The sequence below is a fragment of the Desarmillaria tabescens genome (genome assembly GCF_030435595.1).
Source record: "Desarmillaria tabescens strain CCBAS 213 chromosome Unknown EV420scaffold_10, whole genome shotgun sequence".
Taxonomy (NCBI): domain Eukaryota; kingdom Fungi; phylum Basidiomycota; class Agaricomycetes; order Agaricales; family Physalacriaceae; genus Desarmillaria; species Desarmillaria tabescens.
Window position 1 is genome coordinate 1,264,183 of NW_026848309.1, and position 11,390 is coordinate 1,275,572.

The 11,390-nt window shown below is 50.9% G+C and overlaps 4 protein-coding genes across 4 annotated transcripts; 1 reads left to right on the plus strand and 3 right to left on the minus strand.

Moving 5' to 3' along the window:
* Positions 1–90: 90 nt before the first annotated feature.
* EV420DRAFT_1266216 (glycoside hydrolase family 5 protein) lies at positions 91–3,177 on the minus strand (the record flags this gene model as incomplete). The annotated part of the gene is made up of 19 exons (XM_060467315.1): positions 91–145; positions 209–235; positions 308–503; positions 588–680; positions 748–922; positions 987–1,047; positions 1,135–1,227; positions 1,383–1,414; positions 1,454–1,526; positions 1,635–1,715; positions 1,775–1,870; positions 1,929–2,029; positions 2,304–2,385; positions 2,440–2,504; positions 2,561–2,601; positions 2,650–2,677; positions 2,736–2,878; positions 2,936–2,946; positions 3,011–3,177. 19 exons carry the CDS (start codon positions 3,175–3,177, stop codon positions 91–93), a joined length of 1,620 nt encoding a protein of 539 aa, XP_060333794.1.
* A 1,321-nt stretch (positions 3,178–4,498) lies between these two features.
* Positions 4,499–5,852, minus strand: EV420DRAFT_1528551 (domain of Kin17 curved DNA-binding protein-domain-containing protein). Its single transcript, XM_060472516.1, has 5 exons — positions 5,760–5,852; positions 5,492–5,724; positions 5,230–5,437; positions 5,068–5,167; positions 4,499–5,021 (listed from the first exon to the last, which is right to left on the minus strand). The coding sequence occupies exons 1-5, from the start codon at positions 5,793–5,795 to the stop codon at positions 4,756–4,758; spliced, it is 843 nt and encodes a 280-aa protein (XP_060333795.1). The 5' UTR covers positions 5,796–5,852; the 3' UTR covers positions 4,499–4,755.
* Positions 5,853–5,967: 115 nt separating this feature from the next.
* EV420DRAFT_1628394 (phosphatidyl serine synthase-domain-containing protein) lies at positions 5,968–8,404 on the minus strand. The gene is made up of 14 exons (XM_060476062.1): positions 8,212–8,404; positions 8,147–8,154; positions 8,013–8,077; positions 7,833–7,943; positions 7,515–7,778; positions 7,370–7,454; positions 7,243–7,308; positions 7,170–7,184; positions 7,059–7,104; positions 6,951–6,982; positions 6,698–6,889; positions 6,525–6,637; positions 6,299–6,470; positions 5,968–6,241 (listed from the first exon to the last, which is right to left on the minus strand). Exons 1-14 carry the CDS (start codon positions 8,294–8,296, stop codon positions 6,089–6,091), a joined length of 1,407 nt encoding a protein of 468 aa, XP_060333796.1. The 5' UTR covers positions 8,297–8,404; the 3' UTR covers positions 5,968–6,088.
* A 731-nt stretch (positions 8,405–9,135) lies between these two features.
* On the plus strand, positions 9,136–10,607 carry EV420DRAFT_1619424 (uncharacterized protein; the record flags this gene model as incomplete). Its single annotated transcript, XM_060475468.1, has 8 exons — positions 9,136–9,209; positions 9,283–9,343; positions 9,401–9,445; positions 9,492–9,532; positions 9,591–9,678; positions 9,729–10,147; positions 10,182–10,238; positions 10,373–10,607. 8 exons carry the CDS (start codon positions 9,136–9,138, stop codon positions 10,605–10,607), a joined length of 1,020 nt encoding a protein of 339 aa, XP_060333797.1.
* Between the last annotated feature and the right edge of the window lie 783 nt (positions 10,608–11,390).

The following is an 11,390-nucleotide window of genomic DNA, read 5'->3' on the forward strand; positions in this document are numbered from 1 at the left end:
CCATTATGAAGTCCAAGAATAAACGAGAGTCCAAATAACACAAGGGTACAAATCTACATAACACTAAGAAGGAAAAAAATGTTCGGGTACTTATGACCCCGTACAAGTTGCAGTAGGGAGTGTGGCGTTGACCGCGTTCCATGGGCTGCAAGCACAGCGTTAGCCAATGGAAGGAGGGATAAATATAATAATGATAACGACGACTCACTCGGGATAAGAGCATCCTGCGACAGTTCTACAAAGAAAGGTCAACCGGCGTTCAGTATGAAGATATCCGAGAAATGAAAAAAGGGACAGAAATACTGACACATAAGCCAACTGCGTATCAGCGGAGTTATTCCAGCCGCTACCTACCGTCGCTTTAGGCGCGGCAGTAAACGTAGGTGCGAACAGGGTCTTTATCGTTCCCGTCGCGGTATAAGTCGGGAGGAGGGACATCTGAGACGGTGAGAAGGACGGAGACAGCGAAGGCGGGGGGAAAGCATGTGACGATGTCTGTGCAGCTTCAACGGTACCTGCAGCCGGACTAGAAAGAACGACAAATCAGCTTTATGGGAACAAAATGACGCAAAGGGAATTCTGAAGACCCACTCCACCGGTTGCTGTTGCGGGATAGCTCCCATCGAATATCTGAGATGAACTGAGAACACTTGCACAGTGGCCGATGGCTTCCCGTGGATCTATAATTAGCACAAGGGAAAAGAAAACTGAGCTCTCGACGCGGGCCTTATAGACACGCTACTTTACCTTGCGGAAGCCATCCTTGCTTCACGCCCAGTTGATAATGCCATAGGGGGCTGGAAGACGTTCCTAGCTGGGTAGAATTCCCGATCTTCCACGTCCAGAAGAAGAAATTCTGGAGCGCGTCCATGGATGCTAAGGCGACGTTCTTGAGACCTGCAATAGTGCTGGCGTTGTACGACTGTCGCGGGTATGGTTTAGCTTCTGCTGTGTTAGGAAGTACGAAGGGTGGAGAGATCACGTACAGTCCAGTCATCCCAAACGGTACAGTCCGGATAGCCAGGCGTAGAACCAATTCCGTTCAGCCTGAGAGAATATACGAAATGAGAATCCGATCATGAATCAATTACGGAGGTGGAGTGTGAGATATCGATAAGGAATGAGGGTACCCACCATAAGCCACAGTCGTTCACTGCAGTAGACCACTCGCCGCCCAAAGTGACACCGAAAGCTTTCGAAGACTGGTTTGTAGCAATTGCCCAGGCACTAGGGACGGGCATTAATTTTAGGTGACCATCACAAGATCATTGCCGGATGGACCAGAACACTTACCAGGGTTTGACTGCCAACTGATCAACGCTAACGGCAAGACGTGACATGTTGACATGTCATCTACTCATGAGGAAGTGAAATGAACTCACGAACTGGTGTGATCGCCAGTGAACGCCAAGTACTACATGAGAGCGAGAGAAGATGTCAGGCGGGTCAGAACGAAGGACGAAGGGGACGGGATGAGACGTACAGGGTGTTGATCTAGTGCGATACGGTCGGCACCAGATAGGAATCTGTAATAGTACCACAGGAGAAGGAAATGAACAAAGCACCGACACCGGAATCATTAAACGCACCCTTCCCAGATGGCGACCTATAGATGAAAACGTCACGCGCGCAACACCGTAATGAGTAAGATACGACTTACCCCCTGGAATCCTTCATGGATTGCGATATAGGGTCCAGCTCCGGAACCAATGCCACTGACGAATTAAGTTAAACGATACTGCAAGATGAAGACATAGGGAATGGAATCCCGCACGTTGAGGTTCTGATGGCTTGGTATGCCGCGTAATAGAAACTCTGCACGGAAGTTTGTCCGATAGTTGCCCACAGGATTTCGTTGACGATGCCCACACTATGAGTGTGTGAGTGAGACGAGAACCTTGAAAAGAAGCCCGCGGGAATACACATACATTCCTACAACGTCACGGTACTGATCTTGGCTGACGAACTCTGTAAGGATTCGGAGATATGTGAGCGTGCGTTCCGCGTTGGCTATTCCCATAGTGCCATGCTGTTTGAAAGGTCAGACTCTTACGGGGACGAATAGAACCTTCTCAACGAACCATACTAAAAGACAGGCCAGAAATGAATTAGTTGTGGAACAGCGGTAGAAGAAAGATAGATCTTACAAGTTGACGGTTCCGCCTGGTTGATGGAGATGAATTGATTAGTTCCAAATTTAATAATACGTAGAATAAAACGAATATTCACTTTTTCCAGAATGGTTCTGTGAAAAAAGGTACGAGAGTCAGTCACGCAAGAACAGCAGGACACGTTTGATCGACACAGACCCAACCGTTTTGACTTCCAGGGAGTGCGTGTAAGTCAAGGAAGATGCGGATGCCATACTTCCTACCCCATTCGATACTAAGGACTAGGTCAGAAGGTGCGGCTGGATTCTGCTGGCGATCATCAACTTACGCCTTGAGGAAGTATGTCCATGAGGTACCGACAAGAAACGGCTCATCGCCAATGGTCTCAATTGCCTAGCAGTAAGGATAAGCTACCATGAGAAAAGCACGCTGCCAATAAGCAGACTAACCCAAAACCCGAGAGGGATCCGAACCCAGTTCAAACCGGCACCTGAAAAGCATGAAGAAGCGGTCCGGTTTTAGCAAGTGTCGAACGTACCCGCGATGTCTGCAAAGTCCTGTTCGGTCTGAAGGGACAAACAGGGTCAGCATCACGAGGAAACCGGAAGCGGGTTATCATCTCACAATGAACGTCTTGTAATGCTCCTCCATTTCTGATGCCAGGTTTTTGTCCATGGCCAGGGCCAGGGTCCACTCATCAACGACAACAATGTCACTCTTATTCACGTATTTTTCGTAAAGAGCGGGGCAAATGAAAGGCTCTGTCACTTGAAAGACGTCAGCGAAATCAAATTAGGGACGACAGGCGAATTTCGATTGCGAACCTAGCCATCCACTAAAAAAAAACAAATTATATTAACAACTCTTTTGAAACGGGCTGGAGTTAAACAAGCTCTCACCCTAGGTTGACGCCACGGGCCACGTCCTGGCCCCAGACCCACTCTTCCGAGCCGATACGCTTACTCCAACTTTGCGCCTTGCCACCAGAAGCAAAAGGGCTCGTGGGATCTTCAGCCCAATCACCGCCAAACGTGTTCGTGTACGTGAACGTCGTGCCATCGCTCATAGTTATCAAACTTCCCGTAGTCCCCGACGTTGCGGTATTTGAGCTTCCTTCCCCCTGCCCCTCCTCCTCCAGAAGATCCGCTCGAACTGTCGTCACTCTTCTTCTTTGTGAGAATCGCCACAGGAACTGCAATGGCAATAGCAACCACTGCGAGGACACAGAATGAAATGATGAGGATCTTTTTTCTTCGGGACGTCGCTAGTGGATTAACATGCGTGATATGGGCCGAGACGACCGACTTTCGGTGTTGTTTATTCTTGAGGTTCCGGCGCTCTGTCAGAAGCTGTCGCTGTTGGGCTGCGCTCATCGCAGAGGCGACGGGCGCCTCCTTGGTAGTATACTAAGGAACATCACAGGAGAAGGGGGGGAGTCTTGGTAAGAAAAAAATAGGGCACATAAAAGATAAGCGAAAACGCGTACCAGGTCGATGAGCTCATCCTGTGAATTACGTATCCAAGCGTCGGGTGTACGCGTCGGTGTTGGTGTATCAAAGGGAGACTCTTCAAGAGGCTCGTCGTGGGTGGACACGTTGTGGTAGTGCGCCATGGTGGTTGGTCGGGAACAGGCAAGCGCTCCAGCCACGTTCAAAGGACCGCCCGTTGATAAAAATTAGTGTGCCTAGGCGAAACGTGGTCGAAAAGGGTTATCTTCGCCGTTCATCATGATCTCTTGCGGCCTTGGAACGCCGATCGTTTCCCATAGCCTCCTTTCAACATTCCCTTGGCCGCGAAAGTAAAGTATTCCGAGTTTCAGAGTCTAGAGATACTGTCAGTGTCAAACTCTTGATAACGATTTTTTGCATGGACAATAATGGCCCGGTGCACAGGTCTTCGATTGCATTCTGCCAAGCTTCCTTTTTTCCTTCCGTCCTCTTCTCCTTCTCCTGCCAGGTCCTTCTTCTTCGTTAGGGGCAAACGGGCGCAGTCAATGGAAGGATCATTTAAACTAGTTGGATTCGAGCCCAACGAGTCAAGAGTCCGGTGGGCCAACCATGGAAAAGCGGTTATGCCCGAATTCGGTCTCTTTATCCCGATGTTTTGGCCCGACGCTCCTAGCAAATGTACGTCGTTAGGGCACCAACCCAACCCTTTGGCAATTGGGATCTGCAACTGACTCCGCTTTCGAGGACGTACCAGACTCTCGGTTCAAACATACCGTGACCCTTCCCTTGCGGAGGAACATTACGATATCTCTTCTTCTTGATGCGCCACACTTTGCCAACGTATACCCAAATGCATACAGTGAACACGCCTTGCCGGCGCCACCATATTTCCGGGTGGAATTTTTCTAATCAGTAGTAACCTTCGCGGGAAAATCAAGAATTCCTATAGTTTTATTGCATTCGAAGCGTTTCATGACCATCAGTAAGCCCGACGCCTCCATCACACCACAGACGTGGTTGCCAGCCCTCCTATCTCTTCTTTATGAATGGGTGCGAAACCCTGTAAGTTTGAGGCCGGTATGGGAGTCGCGGTAAATGTCATTGTACGTGATGAACTCGTCTTGAAAGCAAAGCAAACCGGCAACTCAAATGAACAAACTCATAACAAATGAATTACATTACAACTCAACGGGTCTCTATGCATTCTCCCGTTCCATTCTCCGCCTTTTTCTATCTTGTTCTTCCAGTATCAACCTCTCGGCTGCTGTCATGGGTGCACTCCGCTTCTGCGCCCCGGAGCTTGAACTTGAAGCTGCCGCTGCCGTCTTGAACACGTTCGGTCGCTTCAGCGGGTTTGCCTTGAGCGGGTTAACGGCAGCCTTGATCTTTATGGCAGAGGATGACGATGTTGACTCGGCAGCCGGCTTGGAAAACGATATCGTCAATTTCTCCGCCCCTTCGTCTCTCTTCAACACACTTCTCCTCCTCCTTCTCCTCCCTCTCCTCACTCTTCCCTTCCCCTGCCTGCACGCTCAATCTGCTCTGCAATAAGCATCCTCTCCCTCTGCTCGTCCGAAACCGTCGCTCTCTCTTCTTCATCGAAGCTTCCTAGAAAAACAAAAATCAATCAACATACTTGAATAATTATAAACTCGCAATTCACAACTTACCGCTTTCGCAAGCGCCTTCGGACTATTATCTATCCAAGCAATAAACCACCCTTTCTCAGTTTCATCCACCCTCGCCACCCCCGTCCTCCCAAGGTGCTTCACAAACTCCGTCAACGTAACCCAGCGCGTAGAGTTCATATGCAAATGATGTTTATCCGAGATATACTCTTGGTACACCTGGTTCGCCCTTACACGTTTCGTACCGAACCTACCCGATCCAATCAGTCAGCCACCCCTCACACACAGAAACGGGAGAACGCACCTCCTCGAAAGAAGCGCAACAAACTCACTCTGAAACTCACTCGAGAAATTCGAGATATGCTTCCCCGCATGCTCACCAACGACAAGCATCTGCCGGAGGTGGCTCTCTGAGGCGGCGTGGCACTTGAAACCATTCTCGTCGCGGCATTGTTTCTCGCATACTTGGCAGTACCACCGGAGTCTTTGAAGTCCCTTGGACTTCATCTTGTTTGCGAGGTATTTTGGGAGTTCCCACTGAGATCCGGTTGGTTAATGGTGGTATTCTAAACATTGTTTTGATAGGGCTTACCTTCAGCGCGAGGCATGATTGTAGAAAGTAAAAGTAGTAGCAGTAAGGAAATGTAATGATGATGATCGTCAACAGCAAAGGAGCCCTACGCTGACAAATCACTCTACCCACCGAAAGGCTGTGTCGCATATTTACCAAACTCCCCCAAAAGACACAAAGAAACCTTGTCCCAACCTTCGCTCAAAAACCGTCCCCCCACGAGTTCTGGTGGCCATAAAAGGCCGAAGAGCACTGATGGCGTCAACCAGCTCTAAATCTAGATGTGGCTCCTCCAAAGATCAATTATTACCATACGATTCAGATATTAAATTACAAGCATAGTTGTATACAGTATCCGAGTCCGCGAGATCGAATCATCATTTGGTTCACTGTGCCTTTTTCCCTTCCCCTCCCCCTGGCCCTGGCCTGCTGCTTCTTCTTCTTCTCTTTACGAATATACCTCCTAGCGCTCGGGATGCCGAACTACACCGTTATCAATATAATACATTCAAAAGGACGTAATCCTTCTTAGACTCTCACCTGGACAACCGGATACAGCACCAACAGCACGGCGCCGGTACCCAAGCCCCATTTCACTCCTCTCGGGAAAGGCTCCGTGAAGACGCCCACGCTCCATTTCCTGATGACTAGGATCTCAGTGAGGATCGTCGCTAGGAGGAGCCAGACGTGTTGGCCCATCCTCACAGCTTTTCTATACAAACGAACCGATATCAGAAACATAAACAGCTCGAAGACCTAAACATACCTCGGATCATTAATATACTGATACAGCTCCCTCACAGCAGGAAGCGCACACAAAAACACGAAAGCCAACCTCATAATGACGATAGGATGATCAGGCTCCATCCACAGCAGAGTCTAAACACAGGACCCATCAAAAAATCCAGCCACCACCCTCATCAACCGCGCGAACCTCACCTTGAGATAAAACGGGTTTAGCTCCGCCGCGAGGAAAACAGCCAAGAGGAGCACCACAACGAAATAATGCATAAACGAGGATGCCGTTCCCCATTTGAACGCCGTAAAGTCGTGGGGCGAGAACTGGCTCAGGACGCGTCGAGCCTTGGAGCGGAGGCCCCGGTGTTGGCGTAGGCCGCGCCATTCGTAAGGCTAAGTAAAACAGGTTCGGATATGAAGAGAGCGGATCGGGTTGGGAGAGAGAAAGTGATACCTTGACTTCTAAATATTGACATACTTTCATACCTAGAAAGGTAGGGAGGTGATCAGCCAAGGAAGGTTAAAAAAACTCCCAGAATGCAGGTGGTGAACCCGGTCTTACCGAGATAGGTGCCAATCCAATTGCAGATTAGTACGTCGAGGACCCACTTGGGAAAAGGAAAGGATAAGGGATAAGCTAAGCATTCTTCCTTCCTTATCTTTGACAACGTACATGGTCCCACCAACACTAATGGACGATTCAGCACCAGCCAACACGCGAAAGGAAAAAGCAAAGGCACACACACCTCCGCGAAATTAGCAAGTTGGTGCTGCAAGCTATACTCTGCCAGCTCAAACGCGATACTCAAGATCTACATCCATACTCAGCACTCAGGGGTAACGCCCACGGATCAGATCGACCAAATGACGCACCCAACAGAACCAATAATCCCTCAGAATCATCGCTTTGCCGAACCACCCCAGCGTATGGGCTACAGCAAAACACGTCAAGTGCGTTCTAATCCACCAATCCATATCAGAATCTCATCATCATAATCTCATCAATGACGACTCTTACCCAGATACTCGCCCAACTAAGCGCGCAATCCTCCGCGTAGCTCTTCTCCGGGAGCTGGGACCCCCAGAGCCGGATCGAGGATCCGCATCATGCCCCGGGCAGAGTCCAAGTCCTGGAAGAGGAGGAAGACGAGTGCTAAGTTCGTATAGGAGGTTCACCCCGAGGACGGCCCGCCAGAAGGCGGGGTGGGGGCGGATGAAGGGGCCGTCGCGGAATTGGATCATGGAGAACATGAGGAAGGAGAGGATGGAGGCATATACCCCGCTGCAAAGAAAGATGGGTGAGGAATGGGGTAGGGGGATGGGGAAGGAGGCTTACACGCGCCGCTTGTCCCGCCCCTCTTCGAGGACATCCTGCGTGGTCGCTACGTACGCGAGCAACGCGAGGCCTACGGCGAGAGCCGAGAGTGTTATGGGTTTGTAGAAGAACCTAAGTTCCAAATTTCATGAGTTAGTTAGTTTCCCTTCGTTCCGACTCGGAAGCGGCGTGCGTGCTTACTCGACGGTAGTATCGTGCCGTTCTTGGAAGGGCGTGATCCGCGTGTAAGGCTCTGTGCGATCCGCCTGTACGGTTCGGAGGTCGGTGGTCGGTAATTATTCTAAGGGCTTGGAAGGGGAGGGGAGGGGACGTACGTCGTACCCTATAGGAACATCATTAACCTCGCTAATGGTCTCAGCAGCAAGGCACGACGACTCACATCTAACCGGAACCCCATTAAGCCCTGGAATCGGCTCAGGCTCAACATTACTATCCGAATCATCAACTGGGGATGACAGCTCCATGTCACTACTGTTGGAAAAAAAAAAAGAAATGGATGTCGGAAGAAAGTAAAACAAAGTGCTTCGATGACGATGGGAACACGTGGGTAGGTGGGTGGTTGTCACGAGCGCAGATCCATAAAAAAACGAGGTTCCTTTTCTTTTTTCTTTTTCTTTTATTTCGAAAAGGGGAATTATTCCAAAGATATAGGATGGCCCTCGAAGCGGGATGTATATGGTCTCCCTTGTTGTTGTTGACGCCACCATCCATCCATCTATCCATCTCGTGTACCTTTCTTCCTCTTTTCCCAAATCCCCAATCCACACTTCGAAGTCAAGAAGGGGAGGGAGAGCGAGACAACCCGTCCGCCGCGGATATTTACGCACCCACTCTCCATTACGTGTTAAAACGTCAAGCCAAAGAATCCTCAAAGAAAAAAAAAAAATTACAACCACATTGTTTGGTTCCCTCTATTTGGCTCTCCCTCGGGAAATTTTACGCGCCATATCGGCAATTCAACTCCCAACGGGGATATAACTACCCTACGTTCCAAAACAACCCTCGATCAAACATAGAATGCCGGGCCCCCGACCGAACCTGGCCCCCCCCCCTCCGGGAATGGGATATATTTGATTTTCAGGGCCAAACTTCCCACTTCCCACATCTCTGGAATGCACCTTCCCGGTTCGTCGACTCGGGTGGTTGGTTTGGTTCATTTGCTGCCCCCCCCCACCCCTCGTTCGCATCTCGAACCTTGGATCTTTACTTAATGGCGCCGGGAGGGGAACCCTCTTAAAGACAATTCCTCGAGGAGTGTTCCTTTCTGCCCTTTTACTTTTTGGTTACTGCTCTCGTTTGGATTATGGATCCTTTTCAACCGTTGCAGCTCAAGGGGGAAGTGATGGATCTCGAGTTTACTATCGACACTGACCATCGGTACGGGGTCCCCTTTGGTCGTCGCTGCTGTTGTTGTCTTCCCGCCACTCACTCAACCTCCCCTCGTATACAGAAAGAGAAGACGGAACCGGACGACGCAGAGTTGTCTCAACTGCCACACGTCAAAACGAAAGGTGCGTCCTGTCCCGTCGTGAACAGACAGCCAGACAGATTGTTGACTTTTTTTCCAGTGTGATCGGAAAAGACCGTGTCAGAGATGTATACAGCTGGGCTTGGTACGGGCTTATCTGTCGCGTCTCTTCGTTGCTTACACACGTCTAGACGGGATTATGTGTATACGAGATTGATGACCCCGCATTGAGGTGAGCTAGGCGCCCGCTCGCCCGTCCCGCCACTCAGACTAATGACCGGACTCTGCAGAGACGATCCCTCGGTTGACGAAACGACACGCCTCCGAAACAGAATCGCAGAACTCGAAAGCCTCGTTCGAGAACTCCGAGGTACCCCCGTCCCTCTTCACCATCTACCCACTCTTACTAACCCCCTCCCTTCCTCCAGGCAAACCCCACCCCCGCTGGGCCGACAGCTCCTTCCGAGACGGCGACCCCAACGAAAAATGGCACTCGCGCGCAACCAAATGCGCCCCCCTATCCGCCAAACGCCGCGCCCCCTCCCCATCCATCAAAACCGAGGCTCCACCAGACGCCGGGACGGGCACCACCAACTCAACGGGAGCGGGGGGACTCTACTAGGTTCACGCCTTCCCCGCCTGCGCCCCCGCCCGCGTCGATGCGGTACCACCAGAATCTGGAGTACAACGGTACCGGTGGGGCCGGGTCGTATCATTCCTCGCCGGGGTCGGGGTCGGGGTATAGCGGGAATGGAATGGGAATGGGTACTCGGATGCGAGTGGGGGAGGGGAGTACGCTAGGGGAGGAGGAGGCGGGTACTGGGGCAGCGGAGGAAGCAGAGCACTCGTATTGCTCGTGTCGTACGAGTCCCGGGAGCGAGCCACGCGTACATGGGGCTCTCGCACCAGTTGCAGAGCACACTGAGTGCGCTACGGCAGTACTAGCTCGCATCCTGCTAATACCCCCTGCTTGCTTTATCGGCGTATTACCGAGTTGCATAACCTCATGCAGTAAGGGTTTTCTTCTTACTTCCTTTGTTTTTTGTTTTGTTGATTGGTTGGATAGGTTCAGGTCAAACGAAGCGGATGCTGGGACGTACGATAGCAATACCCCGACGGATAGCGAGATCCTGACGCCTCTCTCGGCGTCGAGCAGTACCCACGGCGGACCGCCGTTCCACAACAGCTCACCCCCCGGAGGAGTGTCACCACACGAGTGGAACACCATGTCCACGCCAAACTACAACCCGTATTTCCCCATGCAGTCAAACGAACACGGGGGTATGTATAACCATATCATCACCTGAACATTCTAGCCAGCTAGCAGCAGTAGTAGTAGTATATCTTGGACTCTATTTCTCTTTGCTTTTTTGCTTTTGTGCTATTGTTTTGTATTCACGGACGACTCGCGAGTATATCCCCTCAATGTTCTTTTACGCATGCGATTTTATTATATATTGGATACAGGATTATAGAAATGTCATGGGTTAGCTAACTAACTAACGTACATCCAATTGGAAGCGGTACAGGCGCTGAGATTCTGGGCCAGACCTGGTGACGCTACCACTGTCATGATGGTCCAGCTTCCATACGTCCCGTTCCACGAAGAGCACCTCACCGTCCCTACCAACCAACAAAACCGTAGACAGCCGAGTACCGTACATCTTTCCCTCTATCGAGATAGGCACGACATGAATAGCCTTTTTGAGTTCGGAACGATGCACGACGCGTTCAAGCGGATGCTCGCTTGAAGGAAGGAGTGAGATCAACACCAGAGATTAGAACCACACGCACTCGAGTAACCCAAACAATCCCTCCACAAGATCACCCTCCTCCTTAACATTGACAATCCTCGCAAACTCCCGCTTACCCTCACTAACCTTAACCCAGTCTTCAGTTCCATCAACAGCATTCGAGAACCCACCCGTCCCCTCCCCCTCCCTAACCTCAATCCCCCTCCCCCCACCCCCATTCGACACAAACTCCCCCTCGAACCCTAGTCTCCCCCCCCTCCCCCCTCCTCGGAACAAGCCTCAACAAATTGAACCCCGCAAACGGTGTATCCCTCGGGGGGTACTCAGCATCCCCCA

Excerpts from the sequence above, each read along its gene's own strand:
- EV420DRAFT_1528551 (XM_060472516.1), bottom strand. The coding sequence starts at position 5,795 with ATGCCTCGCGCTGAAGGTAAGCCCTATCAAAACAAT. Across the intron at positions 5,438-5,491 it reads GTTGCGCTTCTTTCGAGGAG|GTTCGGTACGAAACGTGTAA; the intron begins GTGCGTTCTCCC and ends TGGATCGGGTAG. Across the intron at positions 5,022-5,067 it reads GCAGGCAGGGGAAGGGAAGA|ACGAAGGGGCGGAGAAATTG; the intron begins GTGAGGAGAGGG and ends TGTTGAAGAGAG.
- EV420DRAFT_1628394 (XM_060476062.1), bottom strand. The coding sequence starts at position 8,296 with ATGGAGCTGTCATCCCCAGTTGATGATTCGGATAGTAATGTTGAGCCT. Across the intron at positions 7,779-7,832 it reads GGGCGGGACAAGCGGCGCGT|CGGGGTATATGCCTCCATCC; the intron begins GTAAGCCTCCTT and ends CTTTCTTTGCAG. Across the intron at positions 6,983-7,058 it reads TTGGATTGGCACCTATCTCG|GTATGAAAGTATGTCAATAT; the intron begins GTAAGACCGGGT and ends CTACCTTTCTAG.